The sequence below is a fragment of the Microtus ochrogaster genome, linkage group LG1, assembly GCF_000317375.1.
Source record: "Microtus ochrogaster isolate Prairie Vole_2 linkage group LG1, MicOch1.0, whole genome shotgun sequence".
NCBI lineage: Eukaryota > Metazoa > Chordata > Mammalia > Rodentia > Cricetidae > Microtus > Microtus ochrogaster.
The window spans coordinates 49,175,500-49,203,495 of record NC_022027.1 but is presented as its reverse complement, the minus strand read 5'-3'; the positions used below and the strand labels follow the sequence as shown (position 1 = coordinate 49,203,495).

At 41.0% G+C, this 27,996-nt stretch overlaps 1 protein-coding gene across 2 annotated transcripts in view; it reads right to left on the bottom strand.

The window, feature by feature from the left end:
• Positions 1–5,027: 5,027 nt before the first annotated feature.
• Bmp3 (bone morphogenetic protein 3) overlaps positions 5,028–27,996 on the bottom strand; it is a 25,562-nt gene continuing 2,593 nt past the window's right edge. The window contains exons 2-3 of one of the 2 annotated variants that reach the window (XM_005359532.2): positions 13,600–14,504; positions 5,028–7,054 (exon numbers count right to left, since the gene is read on the bottom strand). In XM_005359532.2, the coding sequence (XP_005359589.1) occupies positions 6,863–7,054; positions 13,600–14,504 (1,097 nt within the window). In that variant the 3' untranslated portion in view covers positions 5,028–6,862. Of the gene's footprint in view, positions 7,055–13,535; positions 14,505–27,996 lie in introns of both variants that reach the window. The other variant, XM_013350881.2, reaches the window with a different exon arrangement.

The following is a 27,996-nucleotide window of genomic DNA, read 5'->3' as shown; positions in this document are numbered from 1 at the left end:
TGTGTGTGTGAGAGAGAGAGAGAGAGAGAGAGTGCATGAGTGTGTGTGTGTGTGTGTGTGAGTGAGTGAGTGAGTGCATGTGTCTGTGTGCATGCATGAGTGTGTGTTTCTGTGAAGGAAAAACATCTGTTATACTGTAGTTGAACTTTGTCTGGGATTGGAGATATCATTGCCAACAAGGAGGTGCTTCCATGCTTTAGAAGAAAATGAGCACTAAATAAATACCAAACCATCATTAATTAACCCTGACAATACTCAAGAGTGGGGAAACATAGAATGTGTCACATTCTCTTCTGTACAATAACTACCCAAAGCTACCAATTGCCTCTTGGAGTAGAATTCTCTTTCTCTGTTGACTGTAGAGAAAATAGGCATAGTAAACGGGGGAGGAGATTTACAGATATACACGGAAAAAGTAGGGATGGAGAGGGAGAGGGATTGAAAACTGATACACAATTATTACAATACGTAATAATTGTTCATTTTGAGCTCAGAGTGGTTAGAGACAGTACATATCTCAGAGTCTGTCAGAAGAGTCGCTTCTACCACATGGCTCATCCACTCAGAGTAGACTGGGGCCAAAGGTGCTTCTTGTTCATTTCTGCCTCTGCTCACAGCTCAAGGGAGAAGGAGCAGTGTCACCACTGCTTAGGAGATGGAAACTGCCCACTGCACCATCAGAACACATTCCTTGGGGCTATGATAACGTGTCCTCAGTCTGTTGGACTAGCCAAGCTCAATGAGATGTAGCGATGCTCAGAATTTCCTGTACGGAAGCATTTTAGTGGGTGTTTTAATTCATTTCTGTTACCTCGGGTAATAAATAAAGACAAGAGTTATGGCTGAGCGAAAGTGGCACACATCTTTAATCCCAGCACTTGGGAGACAGTGGCAGGTGGATCTTCGTGAGTCCAAGGATAGCCTGACTACAGAGAGAGTTCCAGCACAGCTAGAGATACATCAAAAACCCTGTCTCAAAAAACAAACAAAACAAAACAAAAAAAAAAGAAGTGTATTTGGCTCGTAGTGTAAGCACAAGCCAAATATACACCATAGAGGATGACATCACAGCAGGAATGCTATGTGAGAGAGATCACATGGTAAGATAGGATGTCAGAGGGAGTGTTAGGCCTAGTTTTGCTGAGCTAGAGTGGGAAGGAATAGAAAAATTACCTCTAGCTGGACTGTAACCCGGACAATTGTGTCAGGGCTCCGACCTAAGGTAAGACAACTGTTTCCCTTGATAAGCACCATGGAGACACCGCCCCCCCTCCATGGCCCAGGTGGAAGGGCTGAGTCACAACACTCACCACATTGTTCAGCCCCGGGGAGAGTCCCGTGAGCCTGGCACCTCTTGAGTCACTGATGCATGCTCAACCAATCAGGAGTCACCAATGCATGCTCAACCAATCAGGAGTCATACCTTTAAAGAGAAATAGCTCCGCCTCTTCCAGAAGCTGTCAAGTGCCACTAGCTCCCCAGCTAGGGATGGCAATTTATGTTTACTTCACCACCAGTCCACGCTGGGGTTTGGTCTGGCTCTAGCTTGCACAAGTGAGCTCGCTATCACTACTGTGAGTTTATGTCACAGTTGCCCTGTTGTGTCCTGAAACCAGTTTCACTGTCGTCATCCAGCACCACGGGTTCCTCTTCTGTGGTGATCCCTGAGGGAAAGGGTTGATACAGATGTCCCATGTAGGACTGATGAGTACTTTTTTCTCTAGATGAGTGCATAGCAACTTCCAGCACTAGGAACGCTAGTCACTAAGGGTAAACCATCCAGGATAGCAGCGGCTTGATTTCTCCAGGGTTCAGTGTCTTCAGTAATAGGGTCTTACCAGCAAGTCCTGGAGGGCAACCAAGAACAATGACAACGTAATTTAGGGACATTTGTCAGTCCCCCCCGGGGGGTGGGGGGCTTGTTGCCAAAAGTGGTAATCCATTTCTGTTACTGGGCTTTGTACTTGCTAGCAGGTGGTTTCTGGTGGGGGTATTATACTCCTGTTATTGTGTAACTCTATTTAAACTCTTTTTATTGTGCATTTATAATTTAGGATGCTTTTAAAATAGTAGGCTTTTATATGACTTTTTTTAAAGGATCCATTTCCCATATTCTCTCTTCTACTCTGACCTCCTCCCATTCCTCATCTCATTTGCTCTTCCCTGTTCTAATATTACACCTCCCTTTTTTATCAATGTATTCTCTCCTTTCTCCCATATTTCCTTGCTAGTGTTCTTACATCTATGGGTTTTTCACATAAAAACACACCTGTCCAATGATTCATCCACATAGAAAGAAAACAAGATATTTGTCTTTCTGTATCTGAGTTATTTTACTCATGATGACTGTTTGCAGCTCCATTCATTTGCCTTCAAATTTCACTTTTTTAAACAGATGAATAATATTTTGTTGTGAAGTTATACCATGTTTCCATTTTCCATTCATTAGCTGATTGGCATCTAGATTGTTTCCACTATGGTTATTGTGAACAGAGCAGCAATGAACGTGGATAAGCAAGTATTCATGAAGGATATGGAGTCCCTTGTGTGGATGTATGCCCAGGAGTGGTACAGATAGATCCTGTGGAATATCCATTTCTAACCATTTGAGGAACCTACACTCTGATTCTCATGGTGACTGCACCAGTTTGCAATCACAGCAGCAGAGAATTAGGGCTCCTCTTTCCCCAACTCCACACTGCTGTTTTTTGCCCCCCCCTTTTAAAAAATTCTTATCCATTCTGTAGTTTTAATTTGTATTTATCTGATTGTGTAACTTCAATATAATATTGAAAAAATATTTCGGAGCCATTTGTAGTTCCTCTTTTGAGAACTCTGTTGAATTCTTTGCCCTGTTTTTAAGTTGGGCTTGTTTTTCCCCCTTTGATGTTCAGTTTTTCAAGTTTTTTGCATAATCTTGTCGGCAACCTTCCATCACATGTATGGCTGGTAAAGAGGCAGGAGTTTAGTACCTCATTTATATGTAGGATAGACAAGGCTGTGTGAAAACAGGGAACTTGCTCAAGATGGTCAGTTAATGCCTCTAGTCTCACCCTCCACAATGGAGTAGGCTCAGACTGAAGGGTGGGAAGGGCAGGGGAGTGTATTTTATTCCATACCCTCAGGCCTTTTTTTCATAAAGAGAATTTTGCAATTTAAACAGCATCTCAAAGATCAGACTAATTACATAAAGATCAGACTAATTACATTTAGATCTTAACACTCTAACATGGACAATATGTGGTAATCTTGGCTGCAGAAATAAAGTTATCATTGAGCTAGGAAGCCAGACAGTTAGGGGAGAAAAATCAAAAACCTACATCTTTCTATCACAAAATGTAGAATTTGTGGTCTAATGAAGGAAGAAAACATTAAATGTATCGCGATAAGGGTTCCCACTTGTAAAGGCTCAACAAATTTCCCTTGTGTGAGCTTCTGTGGTTCTCTAAGATGCAGGTCACGTTCTGTTGGTTAGATGTTGGGGGAACTCTGTTCATTGAAAGCGTTCATTCTTCTGACAGATTTAACTTTGCTTCCGCTTCTTTCCTTGTACCAAATGTGGCCCAGTGAGAAATGTTTCTGAAGCAGGATCGTCCCCAGGAAAGAGAATAGTATGGGAAACAGTTCAATTAAGCTGTTTTTATTTTTGTAATAGAGAATGAAAGTCCTTCGTTACTGGAGGAGAACGATACAAGTCCAGCAAAGCTTAATACATCAGTAGTGAAGTTCCCTTCACAGTTCCATGGAGACACCCTCGACATGGACTTGACTAAAGAACCAAATGGCATGTCCCATCTAGGAACTATAGTAAAAAAAAAAAAAAGATGTTTTCTCACCTTGTAAGGAAGAAAATCATTACCAATATAGAAACGCAACAGTCATGAAATAAATTAAAAGCATCTTTAAACTTTTTCCATATACATATAATATATATTTAAATTGCCACTGACTGTACAGGCATTAGATTTTCAACTTAAACATTTACAGAAATTAGTGTGAAAAGTTGAAGGGAAAATTTTGTTTTTAGAGAAAGGGGGATCATTTTATCCCTTATAAGCTACATTAAAATACTGAGAAATCAGACTTACCCAAGATTTCTTACTTAGTTGCTTACTTATCCTTATAGATCTGGTATGCATAGCTATTCTCTAACCCAACCTTGATTCAACATGTTCAGACATTTGTTACTTGGTAGCACAGAGAAAATTTAAAGCTTCAAGATTAACTGAATAATGTAGTTAAAGGAAACATTGTATAAGTCAGACTGATGATAGCATTACTTACAATTGTCTATGAAATATTAAATGGGTAATAAGACTTTTATACAGAAACAGTAAAACATTATATTAATGAATAAATGACCATCAGTTAATACATAGCTAGGTGAGCGTAAAATTTAATCTGGAATACTGCAATCCTGAGATCTAAGGCATTCAATATCCAGTTTCCTTCTACAGCATTAGATTCTGTAAATTATATATTATTTACACAGGTTACAATGAAGAATTCTTGAAATACTGCATGGATATGGGTAATTCCTTAACTGGAATTCCAGAAAACAGTTATCAGGAAAAGAATGCACAGATTCAAGCCAGATGGGACCCTAGCTCTAAGTGGGAAGGCAGACACAGGCTCCCACCCCTAATCAAGAAGCCTTCTGAAACTGATACCCACCTGCAGATGAAAAATTAGCATTCTCCAGTGGAGTGTTGCTGGGTATGTTAACCACACTGCAGGGCAGGCTCTGCATCTAGGAGTAAATATGCTCAACACAAAACTAACCCAGTGGTATTTTTGTGGATTTTGTAGACTTTTTGTTTAATAAAAAATAATTATTTTATTTTCAAATGTCTCTCCCTGTGTGTATCTGTCTTTGCCTCTGTCTTTCTGTGTATCTTTTTATGGGGTGTGTGTGTGTGTGTGTGTGTGTGTGTGTGTGTGTGTGTGTGTGTGTAAGAATGGCTAGAGCAGTGTTTGAAAGGAAAGACAGGAGGAAGAGTGAGGTTGAGAAGGGAAAGAGAGGGAAATAGAGATGGCCAAGCAGGTTTAATCTAGGAAACAGCTTTTGAAAATGTAATGCTTTTCCCATCAATCCCAGATCTCAAAATCTTACATTGGCACCGTATGGAAACTTGTGCCTAACACATTGCGAACAGGCACTTTTTATGTATTCCATTTAAATAAAGTTTTATTAATTAAAATGTCACCCATGAAAGACTGTGTGTGAGACAGCTCATCTTAGAAAGCAAACTCTCAGCCTTTAATAACGGCTGAGCTCTATAGACAGCTAAAGGCAGAAAATGGGATAAAGCCTCACGGGTTCTGATCTCATATACCCTGTGAAGTGACTTTCTTATTTCTAATCATCATGTAAGACTGATCTCAGAGACAACCGCCAGCCACACACTACCTGAATTTACTCTGCCCTTCAGGTAAAAACAGTCACAAGACCTTTTAAATGTTAACATTGTGTGTGTGTGTGTGTGTGTGTGTGTGTGTGTGTGTATGCACGCATGAGCACAGGTTAGAAGATAACGTGTAGGAGTCCTTCCTCTCCTTCCACCGTGTTGGTCCCAGGAATGACTTGGGGAGTAAGCACTTTTACCCACTGAGATACATTTCCAGTTCCTGAGGGAAAGACTATAAAGCGATTTTCAAGGACAAAAATTCTAAAAGGAGGCACTTTTGACTATTGGAGATGGAAACACTGTGGTCTGGACTGGCTCTCTTTCCTAGTGGATAGCTTTTAGCAAACTTTGATATAAGTGACTGTAAGTTCCATGATGAAGGCTGATACCTTGATCTCTGTGGTGGAGAGCCTAGAAATAAGTGGGGAACATGATAGTCATTCACGTGGTCATTTCTAACGGAGTTTAAGCCTCAATGTCTGTGGACAGCAGCACACAAAGAAGAAGGATAATAGCAAGAGAACTAGAGAACAGATAACTTCAGGAAGTACTTCCGAAATTAGCTTAGAGCATATGAAAATGTTTTTTTTTTTTTTTAAGGAGGTACAGGAGAGCTACATCTGGGTTTTCAAAAATGGAATTCCTGATTCTCTTTTCCTGGAACGCAGTGAAATGAAAACATCCCCTCAGATGGCTGGATCAAGCATTGCTCTTGGCATATGCTCTTGAATCATGGCAATCACTAGTGGATGGTGCTCATCAGAATATGATATTGAAAAAGAAAAGGAATCCCATGAAGATGGAGCTTCAGAACCACAAAAGAAAAAAGATTTTAACAAAAGTACAGGCACCTGGCACGTGTATACACACACTAGCCCTCAGCATATGCTAAGTCAACACACACCATGATTGTGGAGAAAAAGCAAAGGTAAATAAATCTCAGATATTCTTTACATGAACATCAAAGCCATCTGGGTGTATAGCAGACTGGGTTGCTCGTGAATCTAAGGCAAGAAAACTAATAAAAACCTCAAGCTTCCTATCTACATCTCTTTAGTCGTTAGATGAGTAGAGACAAATGGTAAGTTATTGCTGTTATTTCCCACTTAGTTTTAAATCCCAATACAAAAATAAGTCAACAGGGTCTGTAACACTCCTAAAGTCAGTTTGAGTAATAGCTTTTCTTATGTGATTAAAAAAAAAAAGAAACAGATGCCTGCATTTACCAAAATCTTACTTTTAGTTACATTCAGAAGAAAATAAAGTTCAGTTTTGCTTGGTGGAAATTTTCGATCTATTTGATCATTCTTTTTCTGCAATAAAACATCGTTTGGGACAAAACGCATTGGCAGTGCAAAAACAAATAGAGTGAAAAAGAAAGGAAAGAAGAAAGAAATGGTCCATAAAACCCAACCAGTGACTGTATGGAGCCTTCGACTTCCTTCTCTGCCGGGTTATCTGCAGGCACAGGAGTCCACTGTCATGTTAGGGTAGACCTTCAGCACTACATTCTTGTTTTCATCAAAGAACAAGATGCTGAGCGAGGACATCTTTTCGGGCACACAGCAAGGCTCGGGAATTCCAGAGACGACCCCCACTGCTCTCACTATACTCTGAATGGTGGCATGATTTGATGGCTTCAAAGACTGGAAAGAGAAATAAGAGCAACATGTTAGGTGAAACTGTTTCCCCCCAGACCTCATTACATTTTAAAAAGAAAAAGGACTTGTTTGAACAGTTCTAAAAAAGTCTACATCATTGAATCCTCAGCCCAAACTCCTCTACCTCCAAGAATGTAGCATCTAAACAGTGCCTGCTACGCTCCAGGAGTTGCGTAGGTGGTGCCTTTAATCTTAACAAAAAATTGGTTACATTTTTGCAGAGACTCAGAGAGTTAAATGACATGTCTGAAGTCAAACAGCTGGTAAACAGTAGACTGAAACTCCGAACTTGGTTCTGTTAGCAGGAATCATTTAATTAGAAACAACTCAGCCCTGAACCATCCAATTAATGTATCCTCCATGTTTTTAATTACAATGACAAAAAAAAAATTGTCCCTGACCCCCTATGAACCTTTGAAGAACTCTAATAAACACACCAACAGAGATAATCATCACCAACTCTAGAGTGAAATTTATTCACCGTTAGTAAAACAAGACAGAGTGGGATAGAAGGCTACTTATTTATTTGTTTTGTAGTTGCCCAAAGGGTTAGTCTTTGCTTGGTTACTTACTATTCCATTCGTATAACACAATGATTCAGTTCAGGCTACAGATTAGGGTGGACAAGATCATACCATTGACCACTGGGGGTCACTGTTGCTCCATGGGCAACTTAAACAGGGTGGCTTGGTGGTCTAAGGTGAGCCATATCCTCTGGGAATAAACTATGGGGTCTAAAGTTTTCACACGGGTGTTAGGAGTTCAATCAGGGAAACTTTGGTTAAATCTCTTCACTGAGAAAACAAAATGCATTTCACGTAGGAAGCTGCTACATACAGCTCAACTCTACCTAGAAGTGTTGTGAAGAGCCACAGTCTGAAGCTCTCAGTAGTTAGGACTCCACAATGCCTGGCAACACTTCATCTCTCCTAGTATTCTTTTTTCCTTAGGTAGATGAAATAACTTTTTTTTTTTTTAAAAAAAAAGATTTATAAACAGAAATTTGAGAACTCAAGTTGTGGTTCAACAGAACATTTGCCTACTATGTGTAAGGTGTGAGTCCCCAGCTGCCCCTCAAAAACGCAAACACAACAAGCAAGCAGACTGACAGAGCTGAGCATGGCGGTGCCTACTTGCAGTCCTGACTATTGAAGGCAGAAAGGGAAGGAGTTCGAGGCCAGCCTCAACAACACAGGTCGTTGAAGCTCACCTCAGGGTTACAGGAGACTCTATAGCAAAGCAGAAACCACACCAAAAGCAAAAGTAACAATGAACAAAGAAACAACAGCCAAACAAAGGAGGATAATTCCCCAAAGATGGACAATATTATTTCAACTAAAACTCTCACTTCTTTCTGCCTCAGAGACTTTTAGATCTGTGAATTGGGACCCTAATTCTCAATCAATAAAGAACACCAGAGTGGACAATCGGGACAAGTTAGAAGGTCAAGGATGCACCCAGGCCAACGGAGAGGTAATGCAGAAAGTTGACATACGATCAGAGAAATTCAAACAAGTTAAACAAAGGTGTGCGGGCAGAGAAAGGGAAATGCTATCTGAATCATTCCATCTTTTAATTTCAACAAGAAGAATCCATACTCCACACTTTAATTTTTGTGAAAAAAAAATGTAAAATATCTACTGTTGATAAATAAAGCACTGTTTTACTCTTGCTTCCTACTGACTGGAAGTGCATATTTAAAATAGTTTTAATTAGTTAAGTGGTAATTGAGTGTAATCAGCTCTAATTGATTACAGAACAGGGTAGTCTCACCTTAAGTTTTAAGAAGTCCCGGTATTGGTACTTTACATAGTGTTTGCTCTCTATTAAAATGTGTTTACTGAATGAAAATTATTAGAAAAAATATATGGCTCAAAAGAGCATACAAGTATATACAAAAGGCCACAATGATTCCCAGAGGTCTATATAATTAATATTTACAAACAGAAGCAAAAGACCTCCCCAAGTCTGTGAGGTTTACATGAGCTATCATTAATGTTGTAACACGGTAGTGAACAGCCACTGCAGGCTGCAGTATTGCCATTAATGATCTTCACAAGGAACCCTTGCCACAATCCACTTTTTCTATCGTTGACTGAAAGCTATGTGGAAGACTCAGCCTTTCAAACAGCTTGCTGTAAAGCCTGGGAGGCAGGAAAAATCAGGTTTTCTGATATATATCTCTATGTTTAATGCTTGATGCCTAGATGTCATGTAGTGTGGAGAGCCTTAATTAGGTGAGTACTTGAACAATTAGTCCAGCTATGCCCTGACTCCCCCAGCTCCTAGAGTGTACATCTAGACGTTGGAGCAATGTTGTTAAATGGCTGAAATACTTAGAGGAAATCATACACCCTCCGTTTTACCCACTTATGAGAAATGACTCCTATCAACAAAAATAAAAGATTCTGTGCAAGTGACTTGGTGTAGATATGGAAAATATTCGTGGGTGTTTCCTAAGGAAAATTCCTGTCTTTTTTTTTTTTTTTAAATCCAAGTCAGAACTGATGCGTTCAGAAACTGAGTACATGAGTAGTCTCCAGCGGGCCCACCAGAATCAGGCCCAAGCCCTCGATTCTGGGGTGGTGTTTGTATCAGGGGCTTCTCAGATGACTAGGGAGTATCCCCTTTGCCTAGCTGTGGAATCCTCTGCTGGGGCTACCGTTACCAGGAATGGTCACATCATGCACAAATAATCCATGCTGTCATTTGCTGGTGTGAAGCTTGTGCCAGTAAGAAGTCTTGTTTTCAAGCTAGGATCATGTTTCTCACGTCCTCTCTTCTGAGCTTAAGGCTGGTGCCAATCACAAGTGCAAATCTGTGTCCCGCCCCGTGCCCATCACTCTCCTAGACTGCCTCCACCTTCCACATCAATTCAGGTGCTATTTTGCTGAGTTTTGTCGAGATTTCGAGTTTATAGTGCTCATCTTCGTGGCTGAGATCAGAACGGGAAGATCTAGAGGCATCTTTAATACTCTTATCATTTTGAATCAATTAAATGCGAATCTCTTTATATGGAATACTCAGTTCAAAGTATTTCAATTATTTGTTGCCTAACTCTGTATCTTTGCTCTTCCTAGCTTTTTCACAATTCCTTGCAGAAATAACTTCATTCCTTTAATCCTTGTTGGGTTCTTGGATCTCTGTCAGGAACAATGGCTCAATCATTTTCATTTGAAATTTCTGTTTTCCATTGCTGCCGAGGTGGTGAGGGAGGCAGAGGCACAGCACTTGGCTCTGGCTATCTGGGTAGTTTTCATCAGATGGCTTCATTCCAAGAGTCTCTCTCTGGGAGAACAGGCTGGCTGCAAGAGCCAGAAATCAGAAAAAGAAAAAAAAAAAACTAACCCAAATTGTTGTGTCTGTGAATGACACCTCGAGTGGCCAGGCTTGCCCCACCAAGCCGTGGATGACGTCCTCTGGTTACATTTGATTACAGATGCACTGGAAGGGAGAGCATGTCAGCCTCTAAGAACCTTCATTCCTGACCTGGGCCATGAGGTTTTGCTCCACGCTCTTCCAGTCCAGCCCACATGGGTGTGATGGCCCAGAAACTATCTAATTGGAATCAGTGAAAGGGCAAAGCCTGGAATTTGGGAAAGGCAGAACACAGCTGTTCCGAATTACAGAGCAGGTTGTCAACTTTTGCAGACGAAGGGCCCCGCCATATAGGCCGGGCTTTCACCCAGGAGGCCAAAAACAGGAGGCCCAACAGAGGAGTCTGGCCTGGGAGAACTTTCCTCAGAGGCAAAATATATATCTGAAGTCTGAAAGTTCTTTGGCACTTCAGTCAGCCCACATGTGCTATGCTGATCTGAGGAGAGACCTTCATTTTCCTCTGCTGGTCAAACTGTATTTTTATTTAAATATCTCATTCTGGATGCCACATCAGACACTGTGCTAACAGCAGTGCCTATTAACTACCTCTTCCTTGTACCTCATACTTCCCATCCTCCTTTGTTAAAGCACTGACTGGAAGATACAAAGTCACGAGAGCTTAAAGGGAAGCCCTAGCACATGCTGAAAGTCAAGCAGTTCTGCACAAGGCTAAACGTCTGCTCTTGACTTGGCGAAAGAGAATCGCAACCCCGGAGAAAAGCTCTCTACATGGATCCCTGCTATGTGTCCCTGGAGCTCTGATGTCCTTCCAAGTTTCAACAAATATTATGATGAGTCCAGTTACTGCCACAGATCCTCTCCTCATCCCGTTCTCCCCCTGAAAGAACCTCCTTGGAAGAGCTCAGGGCTTTTGAACCCAGAGGGAGAATCCTATTTTCAGTTTTGCGATGTTTGAAAAAGGACTGAAAACATTTACAAAACCTGTCTTGCCTCGTGGCTTTCCTTTGCGTGCTTGCTCTCCCTACACAGTGTTTTTTTAGATGCCTCTTCTGTTCCACTCAGTCTTCTCAATGGCATGGTGAGTAGTCAGCTGGATGGCAAATGGTTATGGAGGACCCCCAACTCCACGTCCATTGTTCTGTGATTTCATTTCCTCTCCCTGTTTGTTGTGCAGGTCCTGTTATTTTTATTATTCTCTACTTTCACTGTTTCAAAGCAAGAAAATAACATGTAGAAATTTTTACTGACTTATTAAAGGCCCTTGTTGCATAGTGCTGGAACCAAAATCCAAGCCCAGAGAAACTATCAAGTTTGTGAAGCAGCAGCGTCAGTGAACAAGTAGGTCCGCGTATGACGGTTGAAGTATACAGATGCTTCTCCCTAAATTTATCTCTGTAGTTATTAACATAGCCCATGGGAGCGTTCAAACTATGATTCTCTTCAGTTTCCTCCAAAAGCCCTTCTGAAAAGACTGGGTTTACAGACAGTGAAAAGAAACAGAATGAAGTTAGAGTCCCAAGTGGGGAGAAACTGTACAAAGGTGGAAACTGAGCTCTCCAGAGTTTGGGGATGAAAAGCGAAGGGATTGGGCATCTGTGTTCAGATGTTGTCTTGAGCCTGAACATTCATTGGCATGATGAAGGAAGAGAAGAAAATTTTCTCCAAGTTACCCAGAAGAGGTTGTACAACAACTGGGAATAAAGGAGGTTGTTTGGACAAACCCTGAAGGCCTACCTAAAGTCAGTCACTCTGATATGAAAGTCAGTTTTGGATTACATTCCCATATCTCAAGGTCACAACGCAAGCCACACCCTGAAATAGGACACCTCTCTGCTTTTAACATCCGCCATCTTTGCTGCACCCAGGATTCCGAATGTCTCCCCAGCTGAGCACATTTTGCCTGAGCACTGAAGGTTCTTAAGAATCTTGAGGTAAGTAAGATAAGGCTCTTGATACAGCCCCGAATTCATAACCCTGACTTCAGGTTGTATTCTAAAAATAGAAAGTTACAAAACTCCTCTGGAATGACAACTTCATAGGAAATGTACAAAACTCATCTTTCCGAAATAACTAACAAGGAAAACAGGATTTTGGATAGGTCACTGGTCCTGAGAGCCTGACCCGGTTTGTGTGTCTTCAGCCCTTTCTCTGTATATGTCAATCAGTGACCACAGGATTAAAACATAAAGTAGCGATATAAAGACCCATAAACTGAAATTGCAGACTAAGAAGAAAAGGAACATTTTCCTCTATTTTTAGAGAGCAGCAAAAATGGTCTCAGGTTTTACTAAAAGCCCACTGTGGTTCCTCTTCCGAACTCTGCCTTCTAGTCACCTTTAAGTGGTAGAGATTCAAGCTGTTGTAATCTGAGACTGGAAGTGGAGTAATAAGCCAAACCTGACCCCGAGGGTGTGGCTAATTTTACTATAGAGTGTACTATTTATACTCCAGTGCAGAGAGACCTGCCATTTGGACTTGCGTGGAAAGACAGACATTGGAGTTGGAAAGACTTACAAAAACAAGCTTATATGATTAAATGCAGTCTCTAATGCTTTTGGAATAAATGAAGGTAATTTCTGGCAGGGTAAGATGGGCTTTGGGGGAGGTCACTGTCATCACGTTCTGCTTTTCTTCTCTCTCTCTCTCTCTCTCTCTCTCTCTCTCTCTCTCTCTCAGTTTAGCAAATGAAACATGCATCTGTTGGGTTTTAGGCCAGTTGATCTAGCCAAACCCAAATCTTGACCTGCATGGGGACATTTCACCTCATGATGAGAAAATGTTTATCCAAAAATGACCCACAGCAGGGCAGTAGACCCTTTATTCCTTCTTTTTGCTTCCACGATATTCATGCATCCCTTAAATACCACTCAGAGATCAGCTTTTGCCATCTGGGGCTTGCTCACTGAGGACAGGTGTATATTCACTAGTGACCACATGGCTGGATATGCACCATGTTTAGAAACAAAAATGCATATTTTCCACATATGGTTTTCATAGCCTTCATACCTCATATTACTTTTAACAATCATCAAAGAAAACCCAAGCATAACCACATTGCCCATTATGCTATACTTTAGAATGTTATAAATAAGGTTCCAAATAGAGTTTCTTAAATGAAAACACACACTCAGCGCGTGCTCCTCTACCCCATGCAAAAACAAAGCGAGCACAAAGTAAATGACAGTGGCTACCTTTGGCATGGGGAACTGGCAGGCTCCAGAGCAATAATAAGCATCAAATGACTTGGGGGAGATAATCCATTCACTCCAGCCAATATCAGCAAAGTCCACTTTGAGGTACCTCCTGGCACAATTTCGAGGTTCGATCCATTGCTTTCGTCTTGCCTTCTTCAGGGTCTGTTCATCAAACTGCAGTGTCTGGCCTTTCTGATGAGGTCCTTTCCTCTGTTTCTTTTTGTTCTTACTCTTTTCAGGGGGCTGAGTCTGAAGGGTCTTGTAAGGCTTCCTCTGCTCCCACACGCCATCCTCCTTGTATTGATACTCTGCCCCAGGTAGCTCATTGTTCTGGAGAGGCAACAGGATCCCAGTAGAACGCTTCTTCCTCCTTTCAACGGAGAGGGCGGCTCTGATGTGGCTGTCCAGTTTGGGCACAGTTCCTTCGGGGAAATCTCTGTGTCTCTGTAAGCTAGATACCACACTTTCTGGCTCAGAAATGGCGGCATCGTTGGCATACACCAAGATGTAAGGCTCCGGGGAAAGTAGCATGCGCTTGGGCTGCTCATGAGCTCTGGAAGTAATGTTAAACCCTATGAAGAACTCCTCGTTCTGCTTGGCCTTTCTTAGGAGGTGGGTGATGTCTTTCGACAGCCAAGTCATGCTGTCTCGATAAGGTTTGGGCACATCTACTGACAGGTGACCCAAGAGCTGGCTTTGGTTGGGTTTGAGGATCCACGCAGAGAGATCTATCTGCATGTGTTGTCTCTGGGCATGATGGGAACATCCTTGGGATGCCGGACAGCTCAAGCTGATGTTCACTAATTCTCCAATACAGAAATACAGTGTGGCTGACAAAACATTTTCAGACTTGGTCAGAGAAGTCAGATTAAAGGTGTGCAGCCCCTTTCTTTCAAGAGTTCCTAGGGAAGAAAAACAAAGAGAGAAACTGAAGTAAATAGGAACTACTACTGTTGTCTACACTATTCAAAATTCAACTCAAAATAAATCAGTGCACTAAATACAACAGCTAAAGCTCTAAAATCCTTATAAGAAGCAAACATGGGGATAAATCCTCATGATTTTAGAGTTGGTAATGGTTTCAGTACATGAATTCAGTAAAAAGAAAAAAACACATCAATAAATAAAAGTTCTAAATAAAATTGACTTTGTCAGAGTTAAAATGTACTGAGAAAACGAAAAGATGATCTACAGAATTCGATAAAATATCACCTATCCGTGTATCTAAAACTTTATTAGCCAGAAAGCAACACGCAAGGGACAGCTTTAATTCAACAATTACAAAGGACATGAGTAGATACATCTCCAAGGAAGATAGACAAGTTCCTGGTAAGGCATGAAAACATGTTGAAAATCATTAGTCACTAGGGAAATAAAACCAAAGCCTCAATGATATGGCACCTCCTGAAACAGTGTGGCTATCACAGGCAACAACCGAAAGCCTCAGATACCAGAACTGGAAGAACCTGGAACTCCTCATTATTAGGGTAGGTATACATTAATTCAGCTGCTATGAAAACACTTTGGCATTTCCTCAAAAACCTAACCAGGAAATTAACATACGATAAAGCAAATTCCTCAGACACTGAAGACAGACACTGAATTAAGCACATCCACAGTAGCCAAAGGTGGTAACGGCCCAGATAGTCTTCAGCCGATGGACAGACAAACAACTTACAGTGTCTATATAAGACAGAATGCTGTTACTGTGTTAGAACATGAATGACACTTGAGAAGTTATGCAAGAACAAAGAAGCCACATATAAAAGTTCACTTTCTATTTAATTTTATTTGCATTAAACGATCTAAACTAGTTAAATCCAAAGATAGGAGCAGAGGGGTTTGTTGGGGGTTAGAGGTAGCTGGGAATGAGAAGAAACTCCGGAACAATTCTGAGGTTTTACTTCCAGTTGACGGAAGTATTTCAGAACAAGTTGGACTTTGCAATAGTGTGGCACCTGACAACATCACTGCCACTTTATCATCCGCTTCACTTTAAAATAGTTAATTTCATAGTAAATTTTGCTTTCATGAAAAAGAGCAAGGAGGGGTATATGGGAGTGTCAGGAGGGAGGAGGACAGGGAAGGGATAAATGATGTAATTATATTATAGTCTCAAAAGAAAGAACTTTTTAAGAAGGAAAACAACACAGAACAAAAATTGTTCAGCCTCTCGTTATTGAGGGTTTCTGTTAGGGAAAACACTCAACTGACAGGAGTGAGTTTTAGAAGAAGACCACGGCCAAGTTCAGTCAGCTTTGCTAGTTTGCCCTTAGCTGAAGCTCCATAAATGTGCAGAAATTATAGCACACTAGTGCACTTAGTTTGTGTGTGGTAGCAGGTGATGCGTGAGTCTGGAGAATACCAGACAGGTGTCTACAAACCCTGTACCTCCCCACTGCATCCTTCTGGTGCAAGCAGAGGGTCTAGAATTTGACCTGGATTTATTAGCTTTATAACTCTGGACAAACTAATGTTCTCATTCATAAAATAGAAAGACTATTACAAAAGACACTTTGTAATACTTTGCATTATCCAAACTGCTTTGGAAAAAGAACGTGGACTCCCATCGGGTCACAGGACTGCTAAAAGCAGCGTAAAAGCCTGGCATCTTTGCACTCATTTCATATCTCTCTATTCTGGAGTAGATTCCTGCCTAATTGGACCAGACTTGTAACTGGCTGAAGGATTGTCTGCCTAAAATCTGGTGGTGCAAAAAGATGAAGCCCCAAATGTACCTAGCCTTGTCTCCCTCAAGTATGAAAGCATAGCAATAAGAACAGCTAAGGTATTTCACAAGTGACTCTGTCAGTGTCCTATTCTGAACCCCTCCTCCGAAAGGGGCTTCTAGATCTCCAGTAAGCAGCCACTTTGAATTCCAGGAACTGTGAAGCTTTACAGGCAAGTTGACTTTATTATGGAGTTATTACTAAAAGGGCATGATTGCATCACCATGGAAGCTGGAGCTGTCCCTATACCCCTATAGAAAGAAATCATCTTGGGGACCATGTTGTCTCTTCAAGTGATAAGGACTCATCCAGAGTCACTTGAAGAGACAGAACGGAGACAAAGAGCAGTCAGACCATAACTGGTCCAGGATTGCTTACTTAGACCTACCCTTTGCATCCTGCCCCATTTATTCCTCTATATAAACCTGGTGCTCCCACCAATTCTCTGAAGATGAGTTGAGATGTCGAACTCATCTCTGCTGTCTTTCTGTTATTGCCAGACTGATTAAATTCCTTGCCTTTCTTACCACTACTACTTTCCCATCAGAATTTTTGTGTGAGGAGCCACATCTATTTTGTTGGAAGCCACCAAGCTAATCTTTGGCTACAATGTCTATCCCCTCTGTCTTCAGAATCAATATGACATGTATAATGTTCATGAAAGTTCTAGTGTTTCTTTATAAATATAAATTGCTGTTCTGATCCAAGCCTGGACTGACATTGTTCTAGGAATTATGACTCTTTCTACCTGCTTTACCAAGCAAGACTGGGTAAGAGCTTAGCATTTGGATACTGTGTCTCAACAAATGAGCCACACCTTTAAAAAATGTAAAAACACAGCGTTGCTGTTCAGCTTGTCTGAAGTTTGGTATTCCATAAATTCGAAATCTAAACGTACAGAGATCAAGTAAAATGACTGCAGCTGTTAAGTCAGTGTACTAAATGAGAAATTAGCAATAGAAAGAGCAGGAAGCAGGTCAGCGAAGGCAGAAACCAGCTCTCTCAGAATTATCGACTGAGTTTTAGCTAGGCTGAGGTGAGGTCCGAAGAATCCAGACCCTGGGGTTTGTCCCAGAGAGATTGCCTCCATGCACTTGTTCCATATACATACTTATTTCAGAAACACACACGTAATCGTGAAATTATGTTCCTGATCAAAACCACGTTTCAGTAAAAAACAAAACATTTTTATAAAGATGTGGAAACTTAAAATGAGTTCATCAAGTCCCCAAGCATGGGGGAAGAGCAATGGGAAACATATTTTACTCATTTTTAACATTGTGTGAAGCAAAAGGAGGAAACTGCCATTTGTGCACATTTGTATAATCCATGACACTGGGATAATATCTTACAGACCTTTATAACAAAGCCATGGCATCAGGGCTGTTCAGGGGCTCTGCCCTTAATTCAGCCCAGTCACTTAGCCTCCTCCTAAGCTCCAATGTTCAATGTAAATTAACTCTCAGAATTCTATCACATTGCCTTCTCATCCTAGCTCTCCGATTTCAGTCCAGTGCCTTATTTCGCAGTAATGGCCAAGATTCATACATACTGTAGACAATAGCTAAACTCCAAAACTGCTGGTTCCTTCATCTATAAAGTACACTTAGTAGTATCAACTATAAAATTATTATAAGAATTCATTGAAAGAACTCCATCAAAACACACATTGACCCATTAACCATTAGCTAACTAGAACCTCACTGTCTGGGATGGTATTGTCTAATTGAGACAAATCCAGATGAGTCATGGTGTTGGATAAATGTACATAAACTTGAAAGAGAGAAGAAAAAGAGTATAGAGAGTCATAAGATAAAGTTAGTACTTTAAAAAAAAGGGTAAGGTCTTTAAAGAGACAGAGTATAGATAGTCATAGATTAAAAGGAATAAAGAAAAATAAGCCAGGTAAAAATGGGAAATTCACAGAGAGTCTGGATTATGTATATTATTGTGTTATTTTTATATTTTTTGACCGTGAATAAGCTAAGTACAAAGAGACATTTCATTGTATGGGCTGCTAAGCTAAACCAGAATGTATATTATAAAGCATCATGACTTCCAAATTTGGGTCTGAGGACATGTTGCTTTGGAAAAGAGGTTCTTCTCTTGTTTCCACAGAGGATGAGAACCTGTGAATTGCTTCCAGACTGGTGTGGTTTGATGGAACAAGAACCCCTCTGCCCACCGAAGGCCACTGTGAACACCCCCAAAAATTACTATGCCCAACAATCAACAGGAAGCAGTATGGAGAAATTTGCCCATATTCTCAAATATTGTCTATAAATGTTTATTTACATTTAAAGGGAGATATGATATAGATATGAATAATTTGCATTGGTATAGATCTTGGTTTATTGATTAAATTTAAGGCCAATCTTGATTAAGATGTTGTGATTGTGTAGTTCATTTAAAAAATGTAATGTATAATTAAGAAATATAGGTTAATAGATAATCATCTATAATAGTCAAGCTTGTAGTCATGTTATTTAGATTTTTTTAAATGTATAGAGATATATTTCAGTTAGATAAACATTCTTCAAATCTTTCAGAGACCTTCAGAATATGACATTTAAAATGTTCAAGAACTTAAGACTTTTCATGGCAGTGAGACATGTCTGCTCCTGGAAGCACCAGTTACTTCAAGAGGAAGATGAGCATTGAAGAGGCTCCTTACAGAGTTTGCTAGCCATTTGGGCAAGAAACTGCTATTGCCTGGACTGCTTAACTGGACATGCAGGACCCACAGAGAAATGGCTGCTGAGCTTGCCTAAATGGGAGATGGTCCTTCGGGGTTCCCGCTACACAAAAGAGTCTGCTAGATATTCTGCAGGACACAAATTAAAATATATCACATCACTTCCCTGCTTTCCCTTCCTTCCTCTAACCACTTCAGTGTCCCTCCCTTCTAACTCTTCTCATGTCCTCTAGTGCTGGACAGTTTTATGTCCACTTTACACAAGCTAGAGTTATCCCAGAGGAAGGAACCTTAATTTAAAAAAAAGTCTCCACAAAACTGGATTGCATGTGACCCTGGAGGGGATTTTCCTAATCAGTGACTTATGGAGGAGGTAACACCTCTGTGGGTGGTGCCATCTGTGGGCTGGTGGTCCTGAATTCCATAGTAAAGCAGACTAAGCAGGGTTTGTGAAAAAAAGCCAGTAAACAGTAACCATCCATGGCCTCTGCTTTAGCTTCTGCCTCCAGGTTCCTGCCCTGTCTCAGTTCCTATCCTGAGTTCCTTGATGATGAACAGTGCTGTGGAAACGTAAACTGAATAAACCCTTTCCTCCCCAAGTTGCTTTCCTCATGGTGTTTCATCACAGCAATAGTAACTGTGGTGGTTTGAAAGAAAATGACCCCCAAAGGGAGGGGCATTATTAGGAGGTGTGGCCTTTTTGGATGAAGTGTGTCATGGAGGGGGCCAGCTTTGAGGTCTCTTTTGCTCAAGCTTCACTCAGTGTGATACTCAGTCTACTTCCTATTGCCTGCATATCAACATGTAGCTGCTCCATCTCCAGCACCATGTCTGCCTGCCTGCAGCCGTGCTCCCTGCCATGACGATGATGAACTAAACCTCTGACATTGTAAGCTGCCACCTAAATTAAATGTTTTCCTTGACAAGATTTGCTATAGTTATGGTGTCTCATCACAGCAATAGAAACCCTAAATAAGACAGACGTTAGGACCAGGAACTGAGGTACTGCTATGATAGGCCTGACCATGATTTTGTTTGGAGTAATATGGACTTTGGTACTATGGGTTAGGAAAGCAGTGGGATGGTTTAAGCCCTATTTAATGGGACATACCAGTAGGAGCATGGAAGACAGTGGTGCTGAAAATGATTTGTACTGTAGAGATCAAGAGGTTTCAGAGGAAAAGAATGTTAGTATGTGGCCTAGAAACTGATCTTGTAATATTTTGATGAAGAATATGGATGCTTTTTGCCCTTTTATATAAAGTCTGCCTGAAGCTAAAATGAAGAGTTTTGGATTAATTTCTTTGACAGAGGAAATCTCAAAACAGCATAGTACAGACCCCCAAGCTCTCAAATTGATAGACTTTTTCTTTGATTATGATCACACACATACACACACATACCACACACCACACCACACACATACATGCACACACACGCACATACACACATGCCTTACAAATATATAAATATAACCTACTGAGTTCATGTTGTTGTTTCCATGTATGTGGTTTCAGGGATAATTGTATTAGTTAACCAATTAAGAGGCTCATCCTTGGTAGAGGTTAAGCCTCCCTCAGCAGTCATTAGCTGCCTACAGCTCTTTGTCTAGGGGTGGACCCTGTGAGATGTTTCCCCTTCAGTGTTAGCTACTGTTGTTATTCGACTGTTTGTGCAGCCTGCTTCGAATTGCTCCAGTCTCATAGAAGACTTCCTGGCATTCTTGTCCCTCTGAGCTTTTTTCCTCCTTTCCCACAATGCTTCCTGAGCAGCAGATGCAGAAGCTGGTCTACAGAGGAATCCCCTGGGGATGGAGTCTCCACAAGCCCCCTGCTCTCTGCATTGTGTCTGGTTGAGGTTCTATAGTGGTCTCCACTTGATGGAGAGACAAGCTTCTTTGGTGAGGAGTGATAACCACACTCTTTGAGAGGCTTCAGGTCTTTTTGGACCTATAACTACAGGTGGTTGTGAGGCCAGTGCTAGGAAGCAAACGCCTCGCCCAGCCTACCCAAAGAGCAGTATGCACGTTTAGTCTTTGAGCCATCTCTCCAGCCTCAAGAACTGCATTTGAATATGTGAGAGGCTTCAGATCGCAATCATGATGTGTCTTTCAGTGCCGTAGGTGAGACCGAACTCTAAAAGTCATAGCTGAATGGGGGCTGGAGCCAGGGTCATATAAGTCATGACTCCAACTTCATAGAGAAACATGTATGGGACTCACAGGAAGGCAGCTGTAAGTCAATAGCACTATAGGAGTCTCACCACAATGTAACAGAAGGTGTTCGGGAACCAGAAACTTCTTAGGAACCTTGCAAAATACAGCAAAAACACAACAGGTTTGTTTCTAGCTTTAGCTTTTCTCAAAGCAGAAAAGAGGTGGCTTTTTTTTTAAATGAGAAAATACAGCTACCAATAGGTGGCGCTATTTTCATACTGTTTGGTGGCCACTCTGCACAAAAATTTTCTGTTCAGGCACTCCATCTACAGCACTTGGGTCAGCGTTACCAAGCACACACAACCTTGTGTTCTGACTTTTTTGAGAGTTCTCCATATCTGAGAACTGGAGGGTGGTTTGGAAGGTATGTTTCTGTGTTGGAGACGGAAGGGTCTTGAGCATGCTAGACAAGCTATCCCACTAAGCTAGTCTCTCTCCGGGGAGATTTTTTTTTCCTTGAAAGCAACAGCACTGGCCAAGAGGTCAGTTTGTGCTGACAACCCACTCCTTGGCTAGGCCCCTGCCTCTGTGATTATTTCTTTGCATGATGCCTCCTTCACAACACTGTGAACTCCTTGGTGACAGGGCTCTGCTTTGCACTGTTTCCCTGACCCTTCAGCTGTATTCAAGAAGTGCCTTCCTTTATTTTGTTCTGTAAAATGAATATACCAGCTTTGTTCACTTATTATAAAATGAAAGGACACAGAAATTCACCGGCAAGTTCGCCACTGTTTGGAGGGGAACTCGGGTTGCCTTTTTGCCTGTATTGATCTTTCTAATCATTAAATAAAGGTGGAAGATGTGTTCCTGATTTTATCTGAAAAACAAACCCAAGACTTGAGCTTAGGGAGTGGAGTCCAATTTGGGGGCTTGTGATCAGGCTGCAGCTTAGGGGTCTTAGAACCATTTTGGTCTGCATTTGTCACCTACCCTTTGTACTAGCTGAGACGGTGAGGCAGGCACAAAAGAGGCAGTGCGCCTTCATGCGGATCCACGCAGAAAGTTTTCAGAGGGAATTAGCAGATACAATGGGAAGCTTTCCCTGAAAAGTCCGATTTTAAAGCAAATGAAATCTTGATGGCTAGTTAAATCCCTAGGAAGCAGGGAAAGTATTTCTACCATACTGAAAATATGTAATTAAGTACATGTTTTCCCACCCACTCCCCATTTCTTCCTCCAGAGAAAGTTGAGTTTCTAGAAAGGTCCAGTGGGGGGTGGGGGATGAAGGTACCCAGAAGTCACTAGCTGACTAGCCATTCCTGGTGGGTCAGGTGGTTCTGCCCCAGGTTGCCTTCTTCTTTCAGACAGAGGCTCTGAAGCTGAACACAAGTCATGGCATTTTGTATTATTTTGAAGTCTCAGTCAAATGATCAAGTCTTGCGTGATCCCAAAACAGCCATTCACTATGTCCAGAGCAAAACAGCAGCAAAAGATGAGCTAATGTATATTTTTCTAGACTAGAAACACGTTTACTAACTATGGGCACAGAACCTCCACCCAAGGGCATTCCTGGACTGTGAACTTCCAGGGGGCAGACAGCTCCTGGGACTCTTTAATTACTTTGACAGTCCAGATCACCTATCGACTGAAGACCATTTGTTCAATTTGTTAAATCAACAGCTGATACCTTTACCAAGTTCAAGAGTGTTTCCTACTTAACGCCAAGGCAAAAAATATGTCAAATAACTTCAAATTCCCCAAAGCTGGAGGAACCATTCTTGAGTATGAGGGACCTCTGCAATTCCCTTCTTGGGCTATGAAAATGAGAATTATTAAAACAGTTATTTCATGAAGTAGAATACAGTTATTTTACTTGCTAATGATAAAATACTGCCCTAGAAATTATTAACGCCAATTTATTTAAAGCCAAGTAGTGTTCTTGGTTGATGGCTTTGGTACTCTCTTTTCTCAACTCACAACTTATACAACATATCCAATTCAACTGAGATGTTTGTTGAATTCAAACTGTATGACAAACTGCAGCGGGTCCCCCAAATTGTCAGGGCAAAGTGAGAGAAATTCTGCCTTCCAAAGGCTAAGAAGGGAAACCCTAGGTCTCAACTCTCTCAATTGAACGAACAAATTGTGTTGAAAACCCTCTGCACGGATGAGAGAAAGGCACACAATTTTGATACATCACTTTTGGATGCTCTACAAGGGCAAAAGATGGTTGTTTTTAAAGGCAAAGATTTCTTTTTCATTTATCGAAAATAGCATCATGTCGGGCATGAGTGGAAGAAGCATCCTGTGTTAGCTGAATCCTCCTGCAACCTATCTAGTTTTAAGGCGCTCCTCCTCCCAACAACAGGAGCCTCACCACCACTCAATAGCCACAGTGCCTTCCCTACACTGGGAATCCTATCACTTACAGGGCCTAGGCACAGTTCTATCACTGTATACCTAGCCTCAGCTACCTCTTATTAGCTTACTAAGTAAAATCCCGGCAACTATTTCTTTACGTACTAACCGCAGCCAGTAATTTAGAATTTCAAGATTTTCTTTGTGTCCATCCCTCTTACTTTAAGCAGCTAGGGTGTGGCACACTGTGTGTTTTCCTTTCACAGCAACTTTCAGCCTCATCCCTTGTGTTGGTTGTGCTAAATGATTATGATTTTGTTTTCCTTGTTTGTTTGCTTTTTTTTTTTTTTGACACAGGGCTTCTCTGTGCAGCCTTTGCTTCCCTAGAACTTGTCTTGTAGACCAAGCTGATCTCGAACTCAGAGATCTGCCTGCCTCTGCCTCCTGAGTGCTAGAATTAAAGGCACATGTCCCCATACCCAGCAAGCTAAATGATTTTAATATAGAAAACGGGGGGAGGAGCTAGAAGTTTCATTTTTCTGTTGGCTAAACCTACAAGTAAGATTTAAATTCTAATCTTGAGCATACTGCTAGTTCATCTAACATGGCTGGGCTTCGTTTCTCACATATGAAACTGGTTAAACCAAACTTGAGCCTATCTCACAGAACAAAAAGTGAAACTCAATTGAAAAAGCCAATGTAAAGAAATAATACAAGTTTAGAAACATGAGTATCTTTAATATTTTTCAAAAACGTTTCCCCTCTGGCTTCACATAAAACATAAACACATCTCAAATGTTGGAAATAAGATGTGTTTTTGTATCCCAGGGTACTACAGGATGGTGTTGACACAGAACTCATCTTACGGCACAGTTCGTGCTATTCCAACCCTATTTTCAACAGGTGATTAGTTCTGCCTTGTCCTTGGTGGCCGAGCAAAGCGGGGTTACGACGTTTCTTAATAGAATCTTTGAAATTGGTTATTCTAGGTTGTGGAGCATGGAGATCACCAAGGATCTTGTGAGAATTCTTCAGCCCACATTGGACATTTGCAAACAAACTGTGGGACTGGAGCTCTCCTCTGTGTTTTCACCTGGCATGTGTGCACTTGTGAGTTCCAAGGACGGCTCCTCTAGAGTGGCCCCCGAGTGCTCAGGATCCCAACATGATCAACACTCTCGAAATTGTGGAGTGCTATTCCATCTCTTGTCTCATTCAGGGTGTTAGGTTTTTCTATGCTGGAGGCTTCAAAGGAAGCTGATGAAAATTTCCTGTCCTTCTTTCTCAGGGTGTTTGTGACCTGATGGGTTTATTAAAAGAGAGGGAGATGGCCAGCCAGCCTTTGGAGGACAGGTGGATGTCTTCTCAGAATCCAGCTCTAAAGAATTTGACACTCTCATCTGGCGTTTAAGAACACCTAGATACACATGGCATTCTCACACACAGACAACACAGACACACACACACACACACTGCACACATGCTCTCTCTCTCTTTCCCTCTCTCAAATTCTGTTTAATGACAGAATTCTTAACAGTAAGAATTCCAGCTTTCTGTTACTTCTGCTACAATAAAAATGATGAAGATACTAATTATCAGAATTTGCAAAATCAGAAAATTTGAGGAAAATTATTAAAATTTGGGTGTAAAAGTTCTTCTCCATAATGTAGCACAGAAACCTGATTAGGTCATAGACAATGAATGTCAAATTGCACAGTGATTGTCACAGGCATTCCTGATAGGTATAACTTCACCAAATCTCTCAACTACAGCAGGCACTGGAGATAAATAAAAGACCTGAGAGAAGCCTTGAGTAAGAGTTCCTCTCATCAAGGCATGTATGCTGACACAAATATTAATGATATGATATGTATTTCTACTACTGGATTTTTCCGCAAATAACAAGACTTTTCTTTCAAGATATTATGCTTGCCATAAAACAATAAATATCAACCACAGAGAAGAAAACAATGACTCCTAGGGAAGGGGAGAAAATAAAATGCAAAGACACAGAAGCTCTACAGTTAGACAGAGAGAAGTTTGTAACCTGGAAACAAGAAGACAGGACCATGCCAAATGGACCTAAGTCATTAAGGTGACAGTGTAATCATGTGTCCCAAGCCTGTGCTGCTGGGAAGAGAGAGCCCAGCTCATCTGTAGTCAGATGGGCACTGAGTTTTACAGATCTTTTATGGCGAATTAGGATGCCTTTGTACCCATGTTTTTCCAACTAGACATCCTAGGGCCACAATTCTCAGAAGGTTCTCTTGAGGAGGAAGGAGAACACTTGCTCTTTTAAGGGGACATCCCCACTAAAGGGCCTGTTCCACACTGACCATTCTTTCCAACTCATTTGACCTCGGCACCCAGTTTTATATAGTACCTTCCAGAGACCACTTTCTGTGAAATTTCCCTTTATAAAATAAGATCAGGCCACTAGAAAGAACCAATTTTGAAATTAGATCTGCGTGCTGAGAATTCGTCCAGCAAATATATTATGAAGAACATTTATGCTTCCATCAAAGGACCTGTTTTCTTCAATCTGTCTTTCTAATAGAAAAGTTCATAATGCAAAAAGACTCAAAAGCAAATTTGGCCTTCATGTTTCTATCTAATTAAAATATTTGATGGAATCAAACAAGCACTTATGAACTTCCATGACTCAGGTAATGCATGTAGCTTTCTCAGCTCCTTATTATATAGGCAGTTGTAGTCTATAAAATTGAGTAAATCGTCTGCTTGAGTGAATTATCTGCTTAGGAGTTTTTCACATTGACCTTTGTGCTCTCTTGGGGTCTTTGAGTGTGCGTAACCACACTACAAAAGCTATATTTGATTTTTTTTAAAAAAATGTAATTCATTTTCTTTTTCCTTTCCATCTAGCATGAATAATCAAGAATTCATGGTATTATGGATTTTTAAATGTCAGGAATTGTAAAGTTGTCTTGCCTATTACAGTAAAACTTCATTAGAGGCTATCATGTATTCAAAGTAGTGTATAATTCAAAGCAGCTGCGCATCCCAGTGCCTTGCCTCCAGATGTACTATTGTCTCTTAAATGAAAACATCATACAATCCAAGGACTCTAGAGTTTCAAGCCTTGTTTCTAGGTGCCTGGAAGCTTGATTACTATGTCTTAATAACACCATTATATTCTCTTGTCATGAAACCCAGCAAAAATGAGCCCTCCCCACTGATCCTATGTATCCTTCAGGGCACTGGCTTCTTCATGTGCATTTCTAGTAATGATTATTCAGGCCTGGATCATATATCAACCTTCCTATAGCCTTATCGGCTAGCATCGTACTTTAGAAATCTGTCAAAGCCACAGTCCTTGATATTGAAAGGTTTTGGTTCAGATTAGGTAAGAATCATCCCCCATCCTTCTCCATCGAGGCAAAACATTCACTCCTGAGTCTGCAGTACTTCAATACTTCCCGATGTTATTCATGAAGGCAAGTATACTTTCCTTAAAGGTAATAGACATCGTCTGAAATGTGATATTTTTATAGCTGTGTGTCATAAGTGGTGATAGTTTTTTAATAAGAAAACTCAGCTTTCATTGCTTTTCCTAGAGAAGTTATGACTAAGACAAGTAAGATCAAGTGTCTATGGAAATAAAGAAGATAAATTATGTACCGTGAAGGATCAGGACAGGAGAAAACCTTATGTAAAGTACTGTGTAGGCCGATAGTAGCCAAGGACACACTTAAATCCAGATTAAAATAAAAGCTAATCTCACATCTTTTTGTCTTCCCTCCAGATGATGTGTTTCTAGCAGATTGGAATTCTTTATCAGCCACAACTTTGTGAATCACTTTTTACAAAGGAAAAGATAAAACCCATCTTTGCATAAAGTCTTACATATCAAAAGGAAAGCTTACAAGACACCCAACCATTGGTTTTGGCACATCAGCTGCCTGGAGCTGAGAGAGGAGAAAGGGGTTAGAGCAAGTGTGTTTAGGATCTACACCACCTGCCATCAGTAATGGTTTAAGTAGCAAGTAATCAGAGGGAGCTCACAGCAGCTCAACTCGAGTTATTCTAGGTTTAGAACAATAAGTAATTCTAACTAGGTAGGTTCCGAGGAGCAAATGGCTCTCTAAGGCTATAACTCAGCCTGAGGAAGCACTAGCAGAGCCTGGAAGATTCGTAGGCACTCTATATACAGAGCATAGACACCCGACCTTCCATAAAATCTGTAACGTCTTACTTAGGTAGAGAGAGGCACATATGTTGTTGTGGAGCTTAAGCATGGTACGCTGGGAAAACAAATCTAATTTATTAACACAGATGGCGTCTTTTGCCTACATCAACACAGGTCACCTAGTGAAGGGTGTGTTGGGGAGAGCAGCACTTTCCTTCCCAGAATCACGTCTCACATCAGTCAGAAGGGTCTTATAGCAAAATCATATCACCGTGTGAACAACTAAACATCCTGGAAGGGGTCCAACATG